Source organism: Pristiophorus japonicus, chromosome 6, assembly GCF_044704955.1.
Source record: "Pristiophorus japonicus isolate sPriJap1 chromosome 6, sPriJap1.hap1, whole genome shotgun sequence".
NCBI classification, from domain to species: Eukaryota; Metazoa; Chordata; class Chondrichthyes; family Pristiophoridae; genus Pristiophorus; species Pristiophorus japonicus.
Window position 1 is genome coordinate 155,514,132 of NC_091982.1, and position 21,874 is coordinate 155,536,005.

The 21,874-nt window shown below is 45.9% G+C and overlaps 2 protein-coding genes across 3 annotated transcripts in view; one reads left to right on the forward strand and one right to left on the reverse strand.

Annotated features, from left to right (window-relative positions):
* Positions 1-21,874, forward strand: part of kif1aa (kinesin family member 1Aa) — a 511,950-nt gene that overhangs the window by 89,517 nt on the left and 400,559 nt on the right. The window lies entirely within an intron of this gene.
* LOC139265260 (uncharacterized) overlaps positions 8,230-21,874 on the reverse strand; it is a 44,715-nt gene continuing 31,070 nt past the window's right edge. Inside the window, exons 3-4 of the mRNA XM_070882199.1 lie at positions 12,894-13,100; positions 8,230-9,191 (exon numbers count right to left, since the gene is read on the reverse strand). Coding sequence (XP_070738300.1) covers positions 9,000-9,191; positions 12,894-13,100 — 399 coding nt within the window. The 3' untranslated portion in view covers positions 8,230-8,999. The remainder of the gene's footprint in view (positions 9,192-12,893; positions 13,101-21,874) is intronic.

A 21,874-nucleotide genomic window follows, 5' to 3' on the forward strand; every position in this document is an offset into this window, starting at 1 on the left:
GCTGGACAGGTTAGATGCGGGTAGAATGTTCCCGATGTTGGGGAAGTCCAGAACCAGGGGATGCAGTCTTAGGATATGGGACAGGCCATTTAGGACTGAGATGAGGAGAAATTTATTTACTCAGAGAGTTGTTAACCTGTGGAATTCCCTGCCGCAGAGAGTTGTTGGTGCCAGTTCATTGGATATATTCAAGAGGGAGTTAGATATGGCCCTTATGGCTAAAGGGATCAAGGGATATGGAGATGTGATATATTCACAGAGCACAGCACACACAGCTTCCGAACATGGCAGGCAGCTCTCTCGGAAGTCTCCAGAATTGCCTGTTTCATGTTTATACATAACACAGGATATCAACTTTTTTTTTCCATATTTACAAATTTAACTTTACCACTTGTTTTCTGTTTCGAAGATAATACCTTCGCTTTCGAACAGAACCTTCCAAACCTGGTGTCGAATCTAAACTCATTCGAGGCTCATCCTGAGGAACGTTTTCCTCCACGGAATTTCCTTGATTTTCATTTGAACTCACTCTAAGTTGAGGCTCTTTGTTTTCCTGACTCGGACTCAGACTTTCATTCTGATTCTCTCCTGGATTTGTTTCCAGAACATTGGATTTAGGATTTGCTACTGGTATATCAAAACTATCTGATGAGTCAGAAATTATTGAATCATTCCCACCTTCAACTCCTTCCATGTCTGTAGTTAAAATATGATCAATATGAACTAACCTAACCTGTCCATTATCAAACATCTTGACCAAATATGTGCGAGGACCACATATCTTCACCACTCTTCCTGGTAACCACTTTAACCATTTATGGTGATGGTTCTTCACTCTCACCTTCTGATTTAATTTCACACTTCTCTCTTTTACTCTACCTCTATCATGATTCTCTTTCTGTCTTAATTGTGTCTCTTCTACGGACTGTGCCAAATTTGGCTTTAACAACGAGAATCTGATTTTTGTCTGTCGTTTAAGAAACAACTCTGCTGGTGTTCTACCAGTAGTTTCATGAGGAGTATTTCGATATATAATCCAAAAATTAGCCAATTTGTGATCCAATGACAACTGTCGTTTCCTTGGATTTGGATTTTATGAGGGCACGTTTTACAATTTGTACAGTGCACTCTGCTGCACCATTTGAAGCAGGATGGTATGGTGGAACCTTGGTATGTTTCACACCATTTTTGCTTGTAAATTGTGCAAATTCTTCGAAACGAAATTGTGGTCCATTATCTGAAACAATTTCATCAGGGAGGCCAAATGAAGAAAATAATTTTCGTAAAATGTCCAATGTTTTACTTGTTATTTTCCACATTGGAAACACCTCAACCCACTTCGAATGGCTATCAATCACAATGAACAATTGTTGTCCTTCTAACTCAGCAAAATCAATATGTAGCCTTTGCCACACCCTGGGAGGCCTTTCCATGGCTGTAATGGTACTGGTGGTGGTTGCTTGCTTACCGATTGACATGTCGTACACTGACTCACGATGTCTCTATATCTTTATCAAGACCTGACCACCATAGATAACTGCGTGCAAAACTCTTGGTCAAGCACATTCCCAGGTGCTGGTGATGGAGATCTCCTAATAATTTGGACCTGAATTTATTTGGTATAACCACTCTTGCACCCCACATGATGCAATCTTTATCCACTGATAATTCATTCCTACGAATGAAGAATGGGTGTGTATCTTTGTCTGTTACCTGGTTTGGCCATCCATTTGCAATATACTCATACATCTTTGACATCACTGGGTCACATTTGGTTGCTCTACCAATCTCTTGAGCTGTGACTGGGAGTTCATCAATGTATGAAAAATAAAATACTTCTTCCCTATCGGGTGTAACTTGTGATGGGGAAGGCAATCTAGACATTGCATCAGCATTACTGTGATCAGCTGATTGTATTCAATATCATATGTATATGCTGACAAAATCAAAGCCCATCTCCGCATTTGGGCTGCAGCTAATGTTGGAACTGGGGACTTTGGATGGAGGATTGCTGTTAAGGGCTTATGGTCCGTAACGATGGTAAACTTACGACCATACAAGTATTTGTGAAACTTCTTGACCCCAAAAATTAATGCCAAAGCTTCCCTTTCAATTTGCACATAATTATTCTGGCACTAAGAGTGCGTGAAGCAAAAGCAATTGGTCTCTCCTCCCCACTACTTAATACATGAGAGATTATTGCCCCAACTCCATACGTCGAGGCATCACATGCTCGCCTAATCTCCTTAGATATGTCATAGTGAACTAACATGGTGCTCTCTACCAATTTGCTTTTACACTCCTTGAATGCTGTATCGCATTCTTTTGACCACTGCCAATGGACCTGTTTTTTCAAAAGTTCATTCAGTGGATGCAATACTGTAGCCAAATTTGGTAGGAACTTCCCATAATAGTTCAAAAGACCCAAGAATGAACGAAGTTCAGTGACATTCCTGGGAGTGGGTTCATTTCTAATTGCATCCAATTTTTCCATGGTTGAATGTAAACCATCTTTCTACTCTGTACCCTAAGTATTCCACTGAGTTTTTAAATAACTCACACTTATGAGCAGACACTTGTACTCTGTGCTTCTCTAGCTGTTTGAGGACTTCATTCAAAATGTTATTTTGAATTTGCCTATTTGGTGCTGAAATTAGTATGTCATCCAAATAACATACTACCCCTTCAATACCTTGCAAAATCTGGTTCATCACCCCTTGGAATATGGCAGGGGCAGAAGACACTCCAAACGGTAGCCTATTAAATTGATATAGGCCTAGATGAGTATTTATAGTCAAACATGACTTGGACTCCTCATCTAGTTCAAGCTGTAAGTAAGCATTCGTAAGATCCAGTTTTGAGAAGATCTGACCACCTGTCAGTGTTGTGAACAAATCCTCTATATTCGGCAATGTATTGGAGCCATTACTCTTTAGAACCTGGTTTACAGTTACTTTATAATCACCACACAATCTTACCTTACCATCGGACTTAGGTACAACAACAATGGGTCTAGCCCAATTACATGGATCTATCTTAGAAATAATGTTCTCAGTCTCTCGTCTTTTGAGTTCTTGCTCAACTTTCTCCTTGAGTGCATATGGTACGGAACGTGGCTTGTAGTAAACCAATCTAGCGTCCTTCTGTACCCTGACACTCGCCTTGAAGCCTTGGATCGGACTGCCCGTTTCGCAGAATACCTTCTTGATAACTTCATCCGTTGATGAAAATCTCTCTTCCACACAGAAAATCTTACTCCAATCCAGCTTCAGTGAGCTCAACCAATTTCTTCCGAATAAGGCCGGCTTGTCTCCTTTCACTACTATTAAAGGAAAGTTCTGAAATTGATCTTTATATTTCACCAGTACGGTGATACGACCTACCACAGGAATTTTCTCTCCTGAGTAGCCTCACAGCTCTATCTTGGATTTCTCCAGTTGGAAATCACACAATTTGTCGAGGTACAGTGACTCCGGTACTACACTCACGGATGCACCCGTGTCAATTTCTATTGGTATCTTGAATCCCGCAACATCTATGTGGATTTTGATGCTTTCCGAATCACTGTCCGTTAACCTCGTGCTCCTGATGATGTGTAACTCTAACATCTCTTCGTCCTGTTGTTGTTCTTCCATGTTATGTAGTCTCTTGGGATTTCTACTCATAGCTTTAAAAACTGGTTGACCCTTCAGTCGGCATGCCTTTGCAAGATGCCCAGTCTTTCTGCAGAAGAAACACTCTGCCTTCACGTATGGACAACTTTGAGCAATGTGTTGTCCCAGGCACCTATAGCACGACTTTGACGCTCTGTTAGAATTTCCAGATTCTGAGACTTTGGGCCCCCACCGTATTTTACTTTGAACCTGCAGGTGATTTACCTCGGTTGACTGACGACTGTAATTATTATTTAATTCTCGGGAATATTGTTCAGCCATGCCCATCGACCTTGCTGTCTGACAAGCAATCTCAAAAGTCAAATCATCCGTCATCAATAACTTCCTTCTGATCGCATGATTTTTCACCCCACAAACAAAACGATCCCGTAATGTTCGGTTTTGAAAGTTTCCAAAATTACAGTGCATTGATAGCTTTTTTAATGCAATGATGTAATCACTGATACTTACCTCAGCCTTTTGATTCTGAATCCTGAAACGATAGCTTTCAGCAATTTTAAACGGTTTGGGGTTATAGTGCTGCTCCAGCTTCGTTAAAATCTCTTTAAGCGTTATGTACTTTTCCTCGTCAGGCACAAGCAGATTTACAAGGGTTTCGTATAATGCTGGACCCGCCACTGATAAGAAGATCGCTTTCTTTCGTTCCAACACAGCCCGGTTCTGGACTGCATTGTCTGGAACTTCGATTATGTTATTTGCAATGAAATACATTTCTAGCCGATCCACATATGCTTTAAAACGTTCCCAGTCGTGTCGATATTCACCCAAATGTCCCAATACACATGCCATTTTAATCTCTAGCTGTTCACACTGTGTTCTGTATTTTAACTCAGATTTTGTAGCTTTTTTCCAAAGACAGAAACTTCCAAAGTCTCTCTGTCGGCTGGCTGAATCCTTCACCAACAAAATTTAAGCTTTAAATCATCCGAAAAATCCTATCTTCCGTCGCCAAATGTGATATATTCACAGAGCACAACACACACAGCTTCCTAACATGGCAGTCAGCCCTCTCGTAAGTCTCCGAAATTGCCTGCTTCTGTTTAATTATTAACTCTGCAATTGCAGTACACAATACGTCCACATCCACAGTGTGGAGCTACAGACATTACAAGCTTACAGACATTGCAGGAGAGAAAGCAGGAAAGGGGTACTGAAGGAATGATCTGCCATGATCTTATTGAATGGTGGCGTAGGCTCGAAGGGCCAAATGGCCTACTCCTGCACCTATTTTCTATGTTTCTATGCCTCTCCAAACAGTTTACAAGTGCCTTTTTTTTGTGTTATTTTTTCGTTTTATTTTGTGGGGTTTTTTGGCACTAAAACCCAAATTGTACAAGGGGAGGGGGACACTAAAAATCCAGCAATTAAAACAAATTCAACTTTAAAACATATAAAATCAAATTAAAATTTGGTTGCCGGGGGTAACGATGCACTCCAGTCCCTCCGGCGCCCACCTCTCGCAGAAGGCCGCGAGCGTACCGGTGGACACCGCGTGCTCCATCTCCAAGGACACCCTGGCGCGGATGTACGCGCGGAAGAGAGGCAGGCAGTTGGGCTGAACGACCCCCTCGACCGCCCGCTGCCTGGACCGGCTGATGGCCGTGCCCAGGAGCAGTCCTATGAGGAGGCCCTCTGACCTACCCGCTCCCCTCCGCAAAGGATGCCCAAAGATCAGGAGTGTGGCACTGAAGTGCAACCAGAAATTGAGGAGCAGCCCCTTTAAATAATGAAACAGGGGCTGGAACCTCGCACACTCAATAAAAACATGGAACACGGGCTCTTCCAGACCGCAGAAATTGCAGGCGGCCTGGGAGCCCGTGAACCGGTTTAAAAATTTGTTGCACGGGACTGCGTGCACCATCCTCCAGGCCAAGTCCCCGATAAATAGTGGGAGGACTCCCGCGTAGAGTGCACTCCATCAGGGACCCCCGCCTCCTCCGGACGGTAAGATGTTGTGCCATGGCGTGTCCGGACGGCAGACGAGGATGGCAAGGTTGAGAGTGTGCAGGAGCAGCCCGTACAGGAAACCCCTCCGCACAGAACTGAAAGGCATGGAGGCGATTTCCCCGAGGTGGCTCAAGTTGTGAAGTGCCGGCTCCCGAGGAAGTAAATATTAATTTTGGACGAATAACATTGAAATAACAGCAACCGTGACGTGATTTGAACATGCATCCTTTTAATTTGGAGTCAATCACGCTAACATTGCGCCACAAGGTCTAGCAAGAGCTCTACAACTCTTTTAGAGGAGACAAAATAAAACATTTAAATCAAGTACTCCCCAATCTGGGGGGCCACTCCAAACATTTTCCAATGCCCGTTTTTATTTTGTTTTTTTTGTATTTTTGTAGTTTTGTTTTTGTTTTTTTTTGGGCATTAAAATCGTATATTTTACAAGTGCCCCCTATAAAAGGGGAGGGGGACACTAAAAACCCGGCAATTAAAACAAATTAAACTTTAAAACATATAAAGTCAAATTAAAATTTGGTTGCCGGGGGTGATGATGCACTCCAGTCCCTCCGGCGCCCACCTCTCGCGGAAGGCCGCGAGCGTACCGGTGGACACCGCGTGCTCCATCTCTAAAGACACCCTGGCCCAGATGTAGGCGTGGAAGAGAGGCAGGCAGTCAGGCTGAACGACCCCCTCGACCGCCCGCTGCCTGGACCGGCTGATGGCACTCTTGGCCGTGCCCAGAAGCAGTCCTACGAGGAGGCCCTCGGACCTACCCGCTCCCCTCCGCACAGGGTGCCCAAAGATCAGGAGTGTGGCACTGAAGTGCAGCCAGAAATTGAGGAGCAGCCCCTTTAAATAATGAAACAGGGGCTGCAACCTCGCACACTCCATAAAAACATGGAACACGGACTCTTCCAGACCGCAGAAATTGCAGGCGGCCTGGGAGCCCGTGAATCGGCTTAAAAATTTGTTGCATGGAACTGCTCCATGTACCACCCTCCAGGCCAAGTCCCCGATAAATAGTGGGAGGACTCCCGCATAGAGTGCACTCCATCGGGGACCCCCGCCTCCGCCGGACGGTAAGATGTTGTGCCATGGCGTGTCCGAACGGCAAACGAGGATGGCAAGGTTGAGAGTGTGCAGGAGTAGCCCGTACAGGAAACCCCTCCGCGCAGAACTGAAAGGCATGGAGGCGATTTCCCCGAGGCGGCTCAAGTTGTGAAGTGCCGGCTCCCGAAGGAGTAAATATTAATTTTGGACAAATAACATTGAAATAACTACGACCTTGACGTGATTTGAACATGCATCCTTTTAATTTGGAGTCAATCACGCTAACATTGCGCCACAAGGTCTAGCAAGAGCTCCAAAAACCTGTGAGCATACTGACAGGTGCATGCATTACAGGGGAAGAGACTGCAAAATGTGTGGGCTGGGGTGAGAGGCAGGAGGACTAGGGAGGCAGAGAGAGCTGAGCAGAGGGAGTGGGCAGGAGAAGAGTTTCGGAGGACAATTTTAGGCATGGAGGGTAAAAACATGGGATTGCCTTCCAGGATGATCCTGGAGTACAAGCAAGTTTTGGCTGCAGAATTGGAAAGACAGGTAGACCCGGAGGTGAACAGGCCAGTTGAAAGCGTAGCCTGCTTGAGCCTATGGCCCTATCATTTGAGGTCAGGGGGCAAGGACATGAAAGACTCTGGCAAGGCAATTATTGATCAGGTCATGACCTCAAAGATAAAGAGGCTTCATATGACAGCAGTCAAATGAACGCCCATAGCTAGACAGGTGTGTCCAATGCTTACAGCAGTAGTTGACCATAGCCATTGACTGTTTTTGACCCTACCAATAATTATTGATGAGGAAGGCCATTTGGCCCATCTTGATTCATCCTTGCAATAGATCCTAACATCCTCCCCTTGAAGCATCCAGTTGTTTCTTCAATGATTCCTGAGCTTTTGCTGTTCTAGCTGGAAGTTTATTCCATACATTGAGTACTCTGTGAATAATTTCCCAAATCTTTCCGAAAAGTACCCTTATTAGTCTGTACCTTTGTCTCTGAGTTATGTTCTCACAGTTTAATATAATATTCTGGATTAACTTTCTCTGCATCCTTAACAATCTTATTTATATCAAAAATTATCTCTTGGCCGCCTCCTATCCAGGCTGAAAAGATCAAGTTTCTTCCGTCTTTCTTCATAACTCAGCCCCCTGATACAGGCATCAGCCTTGTGGCTCTTATGTACTAGCTCCAGCTACCGGTCTTGTTTCTCGGTGAGGAGAACCAGTTGCAGTATTCAACTTGCGGTCTGACCAAAGCACTATAAAGTTTGAGCACGACCTCCTCTGACTGTTTTGGCTGTGTGTAGTTCACCATCCGATTGGCTTTGTTGATTGTTCCTCCGCATTGGTAGCCAGTGTGCTACAAGTGTTTGGAACCCCACCACCACGAGATGGTGATCACGGACCCGACCAAGTCATGTGACATTTACCCAACGTCATGTGACTGATTCGGAGGTTACACATTCTCGCTTTGGACAACTTTATTGAATCTCAAATTGTAGTCTTCATTTTCTATTCTGCAGTTAGTTAAAGAAGGACATGTTTGAAAGGCAGTGTGAAACTTTTATTGATTCAATCCTTATTCATGTACTGTATATGCCATGTCACCAATGGCAGATTCCAGAATACAGCTCCATCATTCAAAATACAGCAAACCTTCACTCTGAAACATTGATGGCGCACAACCTGATCTAAGTCTAAGAACATATAACATAAGAAATAGGAGCAGGAGAAGGCCATACGGCCCCTCGAGCCTGCTCCGTCATTCAATAAAATCATGGCTGATCATCGACCTCATCTCCACTTTCCCGCCCGATCTTCATATCCCTTGATTCCCCTGACTCCAAAAATCTATTTATCTCAGCCTTGAAAATATCTATCTTCCGATCTGCTGTGACCGCTCTAGAATCTAGGCAATTTGGGCATTCCTTTCAGGGAGGGGCTGAAGTCTGTTCCGGTAATTGATGATACTGTTCCAGATATGGTGCATTATTTCAGGAGGATTTGCAGGTTCCCTCGCAGTGCAGGTGGGAATTAGTGAGAGGAGGTGATGCCAAGGGGATGAAGAGGAACATTGGGTACAGAGGACCTCTGTGTCATTACTTGCCAATTGATGGTTGGGGTGATCAAGAGGGCCCTTTTCTTGATGTTATCTGGCTAGCTATTGGACTGCCTGTGTCCTCCTACTTTACTGCTGTGTATTAATGTTACTTCCATGTTAATTTTTTGCTTCTTTAAATTAAAAACAAACTAGTTTGTCTATCCTGTTTTGCCAAGCCAAAGTGTTGGACCGTTGTGAGCAAAGATAGCTGCAGAATTCTAGACGGTTCCCCTTCTCCATATGGTCATGTGAGCCACCGTCCACTGGTGCTCGCGTGCCGTCTCACGGATCAGGATGGGTTCGTCCTTCTCGGCCACCAGCTCAAAGTGTGGAGAGAAGATTCGCTTCATCGTATCAAACCCTCGTACCTCCTTGCCGGAGCCATCCTTGTACCCACCCAACCACAGTGACTGTGGAAAGAAAAAAAATTATGATTGAAATGCAAGTGACCAAATTAATCAGGCAGACACACTATTAGTGGCTCCGACTGTTCACATCTGTTTGGTGGCTCTTGGCGGCTTCTGGTAGTTTACACAATGGTGCTGTGTACAGAGTTGATGCTTTAAGGCAAGTGCTGTACCAGCTTACAGATGGCACTGCTGAATTATACTTCTGCTTCTGCTTTGTTCTCTGGTCAGGTAAGCAGAGCTCTGCTGGGCAAGGCCAAATACTGCCAAACACCTTTACGATTAGCTTAGAGCCAGCAGGACAGTTCGCTCAAGCTACAATGTTTGAACGTGAAACTGAAAAGGTTCCCAGGTGGTCCAATGAACTATCTAGTTTCTTGGAGAATGCTCGGGATTGCTTACAGTTATATAGGTGTCAGTATGCTGCTGAAGTCTGAGGCTGCTTCCTTAAATTCCTAAAAACAGAGATCCACCCTCGGTCTAAATAGATGTTACGATGGACGTTTCTGCGGACGCATCCGAGACTCCAGGATGGTATGTTGCCTCCCTGGTGCAAGGGTCAAGGATGTCTCGGAGCGGGGCAGGGCATTCTGAAAAGGGAGGATGAACAGCCAGTTGTCGTGGTGCATATAGGTACCAACGATATAGGTAAAAAACGTGATGATGTCCTACAAGATGAATATCGGGAGCTAGGAGCTAAATTAAAAAGTAGGATCTCAAGTGTAGTAATCTCAGGATTGCTACCAGTGCCACGTGCTAGTCAGAGTAGGAATTGCAGGATAGCTCAGATGAATACGTGGCTTGAGAAGTGGTGCAGAAGGGAGGGATTCAAATTCTTGGGACATTGGAACTGGTTTTGGGGGAAGGTGGGACCAGTACAAATCGGACGGTCTGCACCTGGGCAGGACCGGAACCAATGTCCTAGGGGGAGTGTTTGCTAGTGCTGTTGGGGAGGAGTTAAACTGATATGGCAGGGGGATGGGAACCTATACAGGTAGACGGAGGGAATTAGAATGGTGGCAGAAGCAAAAGATAGAAAGAAGAAAAGTAAAAGTGTCGGGCAGAGAAACCTAAGACAAAAAACAAAAAGGGCCACATTACAGTAAAATTCTAAAGAGGCAAAGTGTGTTAGAAAGACAAGCCTGAAGGCTCTGTAGGATGGTAGAATTCTTAATTAAGATGGAGAGTGACACAGTTAATTCAGAAACGAGGGTCCTGAACTCAAGACAAGATAACTTCGATGGTTTAAGGCATGAATTGGCTAGAATAGACTGGCAAATGATACTTAAAGGGTTGACAGTGGATAGGCAATGGCAAACATTGAAAGATCACATGGATGAACTTCAGCAATTGAACATCCCTGTCTGGAGTAAAATTAAAACGGGGAAGGTGACTCAACCGTGGCTAACAAGGGAAATTAAGGATAGTGTTAAATCCAAGGAAGAGGCATATAAATTGGCCAGAAAAAGCAGCAAACCTGGGGACTTGGACAAATTTAGAATTCAGCAGAGGACAAAGGGTTTAATTAAGAGGGGGAAAATAGAGAATGAGAAGAAGCTTGCTGGGAACATAAAAACTGACTGCAAAAGCTTCTATGGATATGTGAAGACAAATGTAGGTCCCTTGCAGTCGGATTCAGGTGAATTTATAATGGGGAACAAAGAATTGGCAGAGCAATTGAACGAATACTTTGGTTCTGTCTTCACGAAGGAAGACACAAATAATCTTTCGTAAGTACTAAGGGACTGAGGGGCTAGTGAGAAGGAGGAACTGAAGGATATCCTTATTAGGCGGGAAATTGTGTTCGGGAAATTGATGGGATTGAGGGCCGCTAAATCCCCGGGGCCTGATAGTCTGCATCCCAGAGTACTTAAGGAAGTGGCCCGAGAGATAGTGGATGCATTGGTGATCATTTTCCAACAGTCTATCGACTCAGGGTCAGTTCCTATGGACTGGAGGGTAGCGAATGTAACACAACTTTTTAAAAAGGGATGGAGAGAGAAAGCGGGTAATTATAGACTGGTTAGCCTGACATCAGTAGTGGGGAAAATGTTGGAATCAATCATTAAAGATGAAATAGCAGCGCATTTCAAAAGCAGTGTCAGGATCGGTCTAAGTCAGCATGGATTTATGAAGGGGAAATCATGCTTGACAAATCTTCTGGAATTTTTTGAGGATGTAACTAGCAGAGTGGACAAGGGAAAACCAGTAGATATTTGGACTTTCAAAAGGCTTTTGACAAGGTCCCACACAAGAGATTGGTTGCAAAATCAAAACACATGGTATTGGGGGTAATATACTGATGTGGATAGAGAACTGGTTGGCAGACAGGAAGCAGAGAGTCGGGATAAACTGGTCCTTTTCAGAATGGCAGGCATTGACTAGTGTAGTGCCGCAGAGCTCAGTGCTGGGAACACAGCTTTTTGCAATATTTACAATATTACAATACAATGATTTAGATGAAGGAATTGAGTGTAATATCTCCAAGTTTGCAGATGACACTAAGCTGGGTGGCGGTGTGAGCTGTGAGGGAGACGCTCAGAGGCTGCAGGGTGACTTGGACACGTTAGGTGAGTGGGCAAATGCATGGCAGATGCAGTATAATGTGGATAAATGTGAGGTTATCCACTTTGGGGGCAAAAATGTGAAGACAGAATATTATCTGAATGGCAGCAGATTAGGAAAAGGGGAGTGCAACCCGACCTGGGTGTCATGGTTCATCAGTCATTGAAGGTTGGCATGCAGGTACAGCAGGCGGTGAAGAGGGCAAATGGTATGTTGGCCTTCAGAGCGAGAGGATTTGAGTATAGGAGCAGGGAGGTCTTACTGCAGTTGTACAGGGCTTTGGTGAGGCCTCACCTGGAATATTGTGTTCAGTTTTGGTCTCCTAATCTGAGGAAGAACGTTCTTGCTATTGAGGGAGTGCAGCGAAGGTTCACCAGACTGATTCCCGGGATGGCTGGACTGACATATGAGGAGAGACTGGATCAACTGGGCCTTTATACATTGGAGTTTAGAAGGATGAGAGGGGATCTCATATAAACATATAAGATTCTGACGGGACTGGACAGGTTAGATGCGGGTAGAATGTTCCTGATGTTGGGGAAGTCCAGAACCAGGGGACATAGTCTTAGGATAAGGGGTAGGCCATTTAGGACTGAGATGAGGAGAAACTTCTTCACTCAGAGAGTTGTTAACCTCTGGAATTCCCTGCCGCAGAGAGGTGTTGATGTCAGTTCATTGAATATATTTAATAGGGAGTTAGATATGGCCCTTACGGCTAAAGGGATCAAGGGGTATGGAGAGAAAGGAGGAAAGGGATACTGAGGTAATGATCAGCCATGATCTTATTGAATGGTGGTGCAGACTTGAAGGGCCGAATGGCCTACTCCTGTACCTATTTTCTATTTTTCTATGTTTCTAATAGAGACATTACAGAGATCCACCCTCGGTCTAACACCAGCTGCATCTGACATTAAGAGTGGCTCATTGCTGCTGGTCCCAATACATCTTTTAGGGACAGGGAGTAGGAGGAACTGTTCAATATTTCTTCACAGCGTGAATGGATCATCTGTTTAATTAAGGCAATCAGTTAAATGATTATAGTCCTGGCACTTTCCAAGACATTTGATCATACAGAATTACACTGGATACATAGCAGGCCCTGTAACCTGAAGGTTTCAAACTGGAAGCAGATAATTTTACCTTTGGTGTGAACTCCTCCAGCCAGGTGTACGGTGATGTAATGACAAGAATTCCACCTAGGGCCACTAGCCCCGGGAGTCTGTGGAAGAACGCAAAGGGGTCAGGTAGGCGACAGATCAGGTTCCCTGCCAGTACACAGCCAAAGGTTCCCAGATCTGTAGGCAGGTTGCAGGCATCACCCTTCCTGAATTGGCACCTATCCCGCTCCTGCAGAAGGAACCAGAAACACAAAGTGACCAACTGGGTTGAAAGGCAAAGGCTTTGGGGCCGATATTCGGTCGCGCCTCGTTTGCAGGCAGTAACCGAGGCGAGGCGGGACTTGCTCTGCCTGGTGCAGAGGTCCTGCCCCGGCAGCAAAATTGGGGTTTTCACCCCCGAGAGGAAGTGGACACAATGTCATGCGCTCCATTTCCTCTCGGGAGAGGGACTGGGGCGCTAACTGCAGGAAATTACCAGCGCTACACGAAGCGTGCATAGCGCTGCCCGGTACCCTTCCGTTAAAGGGGTAGGCACGCTGCGAACTCTGCAATGGGGCAAGGGCCCAGCACTTCTCCACCGGGGAGCGGGGTGCCGTGGCAGCAACTCGGTTCAGAAGCGGAGTGCCGGGCTGCAACATGGCGGCATGGACCCCGCCAATTCCACAAGGCAAGGCCGTGACCAGGATGTCGGCCATGGAAAAACAAAATGTTGGCCCTGCAAGCAGAGTGTGTCCTGGCTTGCGGGCCACGGGGCTGGCATGGACAATGCCCGCGGCCGCCTCACTGGCCACTACTGAAGTTCCGCTTCGGGGCGAAAACGGGTCGCTGCGCACGCCGATGACGTCAGGAGCCAGGCGCTACCAGTTTGCGCCTCCGCTACCTCCCGCAGAATTTCACAGTCGCTGCCCAGGCCGAGAAATTGCTTGTGCTCCGTTATATCCCCCCCGGGGATGTTAACGGGAGATGCAAATACAAGAGTAAAGGTCCCTCCCAGTCTGAGCTGGAGTCAAACTAAGTCCTTCAGATGAGAGTGTCTTAACTCACTGGGCTTCTCACGCTCTGCAGTGTTTAATTGGCTACTCTGAACTCTACCGTTTTATACTCATGAACTCGGACGACATTACTCACTTTATACACAGTCATTATTCGAACAATAGTTTTGCTCAATCTTATCTCTGAACTGAAACGATACCCTGACTCTGGTCCCTTAGCTGCGTGGACAAGGAGAAAAACTGCAAACCTAAAATGATTGCAGAAAATTCTGGAAACACGGCAGGTCATGTTTTGGCATGTAGACTAAGTTCAGTGCAAACTCTTCTTGGATACTTCGCAAGCTTCTGGTCTGAACATTGACTTGAGTGAATACAAATGTTGGTCTTCTGCCACATTTTGCTGTTAGTTTTTTCCCATCACCCAGCAATGTCCCATTCATTCACAGCCTGCATCGTGGACATGGGAGAGCTGGGTTTGGATCTTGGCTTCAGCTAGGGGTTGCCAACCCACTAGGAGTGCCCCGGAATCTCCAGCAATTGAAGCTTCATCTCCAGGACACTGCTCTGAGCAACAATCGGGAGAAAAATCACAGGGGACATTTAAAAATAGTTATCTTTTTTTTTCATTTTCTTTGGACATTTGTTTATTAGTTATACAAATGTTGGGGATGGGGAAAAAGGCAGTTTGACTGACAGGCAAGAATCATTCCATTGGGTAACAAAGAGCCTACTCACTTTCCAATTGGCCCTGGGGAAGCAAGGCTGGTCTTGTCGGGCGACCAATGAGGTTGGCGCGTGGCTCGGGTTTGGAGGCAGGAGGTCATGTGATTAAAACATCCAGGGTAACATCCAATCAGAGTGGGTGACCCTAGCCTCAGCTGGCACTGGGGCCTTCCTCCATGGTCACGTTTGAAAAAGAAATCTTGCACTTCTATAGCGACTTTCACAACCTCAGGATGTCCCAAAGCGCTTTACAACCAATGAAGTATTTTTGAAGTGTAGTCTCTGTTGTAATTTGGGAAACATGGAATAAAAAGCAAATATCACTAACGGTGACCATGAAATTACCGGATTGTCGTAAAAACCCATCTGGTTCACTAATGTCCTTTAGGCAAGGAAATCTGTTGTCCTTACCTGGTCTGGCCTACATGTGACTCCAGACCCGCAGCAATGTGGTTGACTCTTAACTACCCTCTGAAGTGGCCTAGCAAGCTACTCAGTTGCAACAAACCGCTAGGAGGAAAAATAATAAGAATAAAACGGGACGGACGACCCGCCATCGATCTCGGCACCAGCTTTGGACACGACAACAACACATCCAGCCCAGTCAACCCTGCAAAATCCTTCTCATCAACATCTGGGAACTTGTGCCAAAATTGGGAGAGATGTCCCACAGCCTAATCAAGCGACAACCTGACATAGTCATAGTCACAGAATCATACCTTTCAGCCAGTGTCCCAGACTTCTCCATCACCATCCCTGGGTATATCCTGTCCCACCGGCAGGATAGACCCACCCGAGGTGGCAGCACAGTGGTATATAGTCGGGAAAGAGTGGCCCTGGGAGTCCTCAACACTGACTCCGGACACCATGAAGTCTCAGGGCTTCAGGCCAAGCATGGGCAAGAAAACCTCCTGCTGATTACCACCTACCGCCCTCCCTCAGCTGATGAATCAGTACTCCTCCATGTTAAACACCATTTGGAAGAAGCACTGAGGGCAGCAAGGGCTCAGAATGTACTCTGGGTGGGGGACTTCAATGTCCATCACCAAGAGTGGCTCGGTAGCACCATTACTGACCGAGCCCTAAAGGACATAGCTGCCAGACTGGGCCTGCGGCAGGCGCTATGAGAACCAACACAAGGGAAGAACTTACTTGACCTCGTCCTTACCAATCTACCTATCACAGATGCATCTGTCCATGACAACATTGGTAGCAGTGATCACTGCACAGTCAGTGCAGAGATGAAGTCCCCTCTTCACACTAAAGACACCTCCATTGTGTTGTGTGGCACTACCACTATGCTAAATAGGATAAATTCAGAACTGATCGAGTAGCTCAAAGCTAGACATCCGTAAGTCACTGTGGGCCATCAGCAGCACCACAATATTCCTCATTCTATCATCATGCCAGGGGACCTAAAATTGAGGTACCAGCCTGGGGAAGCTGCAACACAGGACTACATGTATGCTAAGTAGCAGACAATTAAACAACTAATAGGAGAAGTAGGCTCCATGTATATCCCCACCCTCAATGATGGCAGAGCCCAGCACGCAAGTGCAAAAGACAAGGTTGAAGCTTTGCAACCATCTTCTGCCTGAAGGGCTGAGTGGATGATCCATATCAGCCTCCTCTTGAGGTCCCCACCATCACAGAAGCCGGTCTTCAGCCAATTTGATTCACTCCACATGATATCAAGAAACGGCTGAGCGCACTGGATACAGCAAGGCTATGGACCCCTGATAACATCCCGGTTGTCGTGCTGAAGACTTGTGCTCCAGAACTAGCTGTGCCTCTAGCCAAGCTGTTCCAGTACATCTACAACACTGACATCTACCCATCAATGTGGAAAATTGCCAAGGTATGACCTGTCCACATAAAGCAGGACAAATCCAATCTGACAAATTACCGCCTCATCAGTCAACTCTCAATCGTCAGCAATGTGATGGAAGGTGTCGTTGACAGTGCTATCAAGCAACACTTACTCACCAATAACTTCCTCACCAATGCTCAGTTTGGGGTGTGCCAGGACCACTCAGACCTCATTACAGCCTTCGACCAAACATGGACATAGAAACATAGAAAATAGGTGCAGGAGTAGGCCTTTCGAGCCTGTACCAGCATTCAACAAGATCATGGGGGATCATTCACCTCAGTATCCCTTTCCTGCTTTCTCTCCATACCCCTTGATCCCCTTATCCGTAAGGACCACATCCAACTCCCCCTTGAATATATCCAATGAACTGGCATCAACAACTCTCTGTGGCAGGGAATTCCACAGGTTAACAACTCTCTGAGTGAAGAAGTTTCTCCTCATCTCAGTCCTAAATGGCTTACCCCTTATCCTTAGACTATGTCCCCTGGTTCTGGACTTCCCCAACATCGGGAACATGCTTCCTGCCTCTAACCTATCCAGTCCCATCAGAATTTTATATGTTTGTATGAGATGCCCTCTCATTCTTCTAAACTCCAGTGAATACAGGCCCAGTCGATCCAGTCTCTCCTCATATGTCAGTCCTGCCATCCCGGGAATCAGTCTGGTGAACCTTCGCTGCACTCCCTCAATAGCAAGAACGTCCTTCCTCAGATTAGGAGACCTAAAATGAACACAATATTGCAGGTGAGGCCTCACTAAGGCCCTGTACAACTGCAGTAATACCTCCCTGCCCCTATACTCAAATACCCTAGCTATGAAGGCCAACATACCATTTGCCTTCTTCACTGCCTGCTGAACCTGCATGCCAGCTTTCAATGACTGATGTACCATGACACCCAGGTCTCGCTGCACTCCCATTTTCCTAATCTGCCGCCAAAGTGAATAACCTCACATTTATCCACAATATACTGCGTCTGCCACGCATTTATCCACACACCTAACCTGTCCAAGTCACTCTGCAGCCTTTTTAGTGTCCTCCTCACAGCTCACACCGCCACCCAGCTTAGTGTCATCTGCAAACTTGGAGATATTAAACTCAATTCCCTCTTCCAAATCATTAATATATATTGTAAATAGCTGGGGTCCCAGCACTGAGCCCTGCGGTGCCCCACTAGTCACTGCCTGCCATTCTGAAAAGGACCCGTTTATCCCGACTTTCTGCTTCCTGTCTGCCAACCAGTTCTCTATCCACATCAGTACATTACCCCCAATACCATGTGCTTTAATTTTGCACACCAATCTCTTGTGTGGGACCTTGTCAAAAGCCTTTTGAAAGTCCAAATATACCATATCCACTGGTTTTCCCTTGTCCACTCTACCAGTAACATCCTCAAAAAATTCCAGACGATTTGTCAAGCAGGATTTCCCTTTCATAAATCCATGCTAACTTGGGCCGATCCCGTCACTGCTTTCCAAATGCGCTGCTATTTCATCTTTAATAATTGATTCCAACATTTTCCCCACTACTGATGTCAGGCTAACCGGTCTATAATTACCTGTTTTCTCTCTCCCTCCTTTCTTAAAAAGTTGTGTTACATTAGCTACCCTCCAGTCCATAGGAACCGATCCAGAGTCAATAGACTGTTGGAAAATGATCACCAATGCATCCACTATTTCTAGGGCTACTTCCTTAAGTACTCTGGGATGCAGACTATCAGGCCCCGGGATTTATCAGCCTTCAATCCCATCAATTTCCCTAACACCATTTCCCGCCGAATAAAGATTTCCTTCAGTTCCTCCTTCTCACTGAACCCTTGGTCCCCGAGTCTTTCCAGAAGGTTATTTGTGTCTTCCTTTGTGAAGACAGAACCAAAGTACTTGTTTAACTGGTCCACCATTTCTTTGTAACCCATTATAAATTCACCTGAATCTGACTGCAAGGGACCTATGTTTGTTTTCACTAATCTTTTTCTTTTCACATATCTATCGAAGCTTTTGCAGTCAGTGAATAGATTTAAGGCGTAGATAGACAGATTTTTGAGCGCTAAGGGAATAAAGGGTTATGGGGAGCAGTCAGGGAAGTGGCGCTGAGTCCACGATCAGATCAGTAATGATCTCGGGGACAAAAGAGCTGAATTCCAGAGTTGACGTGAGAGTGACATCAATTTGACCGAGTGTGGCATCAAGGAGCCCTAGTAAAATTGAAGCCAATGCGAATCAGGGGGAAAACTCCCCACTGGCTGGAGTCATACCTATCACAAAGGAAGATGGTTGTGGTGGTTAGAGGTCAATCATCCCAGCCCCAGGACATCGCTGCAGGAGTTCCTCAGGGCAGTGTCCTCGGCCCAACCATCTTCAGCTGCTTCATCAATGACCTTCCCTCCATCATAAGGTCAGAAGTGGGAATGTTCACTGATGATTGCACAGTGTTCAGTTCCATTCTCAATTCCTCAGATAATGAAGCAGTCAATGCCCACATGCAGCAAGACCTGGACAACATTCAGGCTTGGGCTGATAAGTGACAAATAACATTCACGCCACACAAGTGCCAGGCAATGACCATCTCCAACAAGTGAGAGTCTAACCACCTCCCCTTGATATTCAACGGAAATATCCTCTCTCTATTCACCTTGTCGAGTCCCCTCATTATCTTATATGTTTCGGTGTTCAGTGGAGCCCTGGTAAAGCAGAGGAACGGGAAGGTCATGGTGGACTTGCGACGAGTGATCGAGGAGTGATGAGGGATCGTGGCTGAGAGTTGGTGGGTGATTGTGGCAGAGAGGTGCGGCGGGGGATCGTGGCGGAATGCGGCGAGTGTTTCGTGGCGGAGGGGCTGTGGGGGATCGTGGCGGAAGTGCGGCGAATGAGGGTACGAGGCCCAGAAGAGCCGAGGGCCCAGGGGCAGCACGGACCAGCCCACACTGCGATATATGTGTGCACTAGGTCCATGCAGCAAAGCAAGTTTCCAGTCGTCCTGGTTAACCCTTGCCACTGGATAAAGGCCTAGCTCTGTCAAGCCTGTGTGGTAGCTGATGTGCAACGGTCACCACACATTAAAAAAATCCACGTACAGGCATCTTCCACCCCCTCAATTGGAGTTCAGGACTGGCACATCGGGTCCTTCATTGAACCATCTGTGAACTCACGTGGAAGCAAATCATTCTCATTCGAGGGATCGAATATGATGATGAAGATATGTTTCGATAAGATCCACCTCTCATTCTTCTGAACTCCAATGTGTATAATCCCAACCTACGCAACCTATCTTCATAAGTTAACCCCCTCATCTCCAGAATCAACTTAGTGAACCTTCTCTGAACAGCCCCAATGCAAGTATATCCTTCCTTAAATACGGAGACCAAAACTGAACGCTGTACTCTAGGTATGGCCTCACCAATACCCTGTACAGTTGTAGCAGGACTTCTCTGCTTTTATACTCTATTCCCCCTTGCAATAAAGGCCAACATTCCATTTGCCTTTCTTATTACTTGCTGTACCCGCAAACTAACTTTTTGTGATTCATGCTCAAGGACCCCCAGGTCCCTCTGAACTGCAGCACTTTGCAATTTTTCTCCCTTTAAATTATAATTTGTTTTTCTATTTTTTCTGTCAAAGTGGATAACCTCACATTTTCCCACATTATATTCCATCTGCAAAATTTTTGCACACTGAATTAGCCTGTCTATATCCCTTTGCAGATTTTTTGTGTCCTCCTCACAATTTGCTTTCCCACCCATCTTTGTATCATCAGCAAATTTGGCTACATTACTCAGTCCCTTCATCCAAGTCATTAATATAGATTGTAAATAGTTGAGGACCCAGCATCGATCCCTGCGGCACCCCACTAGTTACTGTTTGCCAACTGGAAAATGACCCATTTATCCCGACTCTCTGTTTTCTGTCAGTTAGCCAATCTTCTATCCATGTTAATATATTACCCCCAACCCCGTGAACTTTTATCTTGTGCAGTAACCTCTTATGTGGCACCTTATTGAATGCCTTCTGGAAATCCAAGAACACCACATCCACTGCTTCCCCCTTATCCACACTGCTCGTTACATCCTCAAAGAACTCCAGCAAATTTGTCAAACATGCTGACTTTGCTTGATTGAATTATGCTTTTCCAAATATCCCGCTACTGCTTCCTTAACAATGGACTCCAACATTTTCCCAACGACAGATGTTCGGCTAACTGGTCTATAGTTTCCTGCTGTTTGTCTGCCTCCTTTTTTAAATAAGGTTATGGTTTTCCTCCTGACTCCCCAAAATCTTTCCACCAGCTACAAGGCACAAGTCAGGAGGGTGATGGAATACTCTCCACTTGCCTGGGTGAGTGCAGCTCCAACAACACTCAAAAAGCTCAACAGCATCCAGGACAAAGCAACCCGCTTGATTGGTACCCCATCCATCACCTTCAACATTCACTCCCTCCACCACCGGTGCACCGTGGTTGCAGTGTGTACCGTCTACAAGATGCACTGCAGCAGCTCACCGCGGTTTCTTCGGCAGCACCTCCAAAACCTGCGATCTCTACCACCTAGAAGGACAAAGGCAACAGGCGCATGGGAACACCATTACCTGTAAATTCCACTCCAAGTTACAAACCATCCTGACTTGAAAGTATATCGTTGTTCCTTCATCGCTGGGTGAAAATCCTGGAACTCCCTCCCCAACAGCACTGTGGGAGTACCTTCACCACACGGACTGCAGCGGTTCAAGAAGCGGCTCACCACCACCTTCTCAAGGACAATTAGAGATAGGCAATAAATGCTGGCCTTGCCAGCAATGTGCACATACCGGAACACAAAGAAAGCCAGTTTGCGCCCAGCAAGGTCCCACAAACAATGTGATAATGGTCAAATGTAATGTTGGTTGAGGGATAAATATTGCACAGGTCTCCAGGGAGTCTGGTTCTTCTTCGAAATTGTACTATGCGATCTTTTATGTCCACCTTAAGAAGGCAGATGGGGCCTAGGTTTAAAGTCTCATCCAAAAGATGGCTTCTCCGACAGTGCAGCACTCCCTCAGCGCTGCACGAGAGTATCAGCCTAGATTCCATGCTCAAGTTCCATGCTCGGGTTGGAAATCGGTGGTTAGTGGTGTGCCACAGGGATCGGTGCTGGGACCACAACTGTTTACAATATACATAGATGACCTGGAAGAGGGGACAGAGTTAGAGTAACAAAATTTGCAGACGACACAAAGATTAGTGGGAAAGCGCGTTGTGCAGAGGACACAGAGAGGCTGCAAAGAGATTTAGATAGGTTAAGCGAATGGGCTAAGGTTTGGCAGATGGAATATAATATCAAAATGTGAGGTCATCCACCTTGGAAAAAAAAACAGTAAAAGGGAATATTATTTGAATGGGGAGAAATTACAACATGCTGAGGTGCAGAGGGACCTGGGGATCCTTGT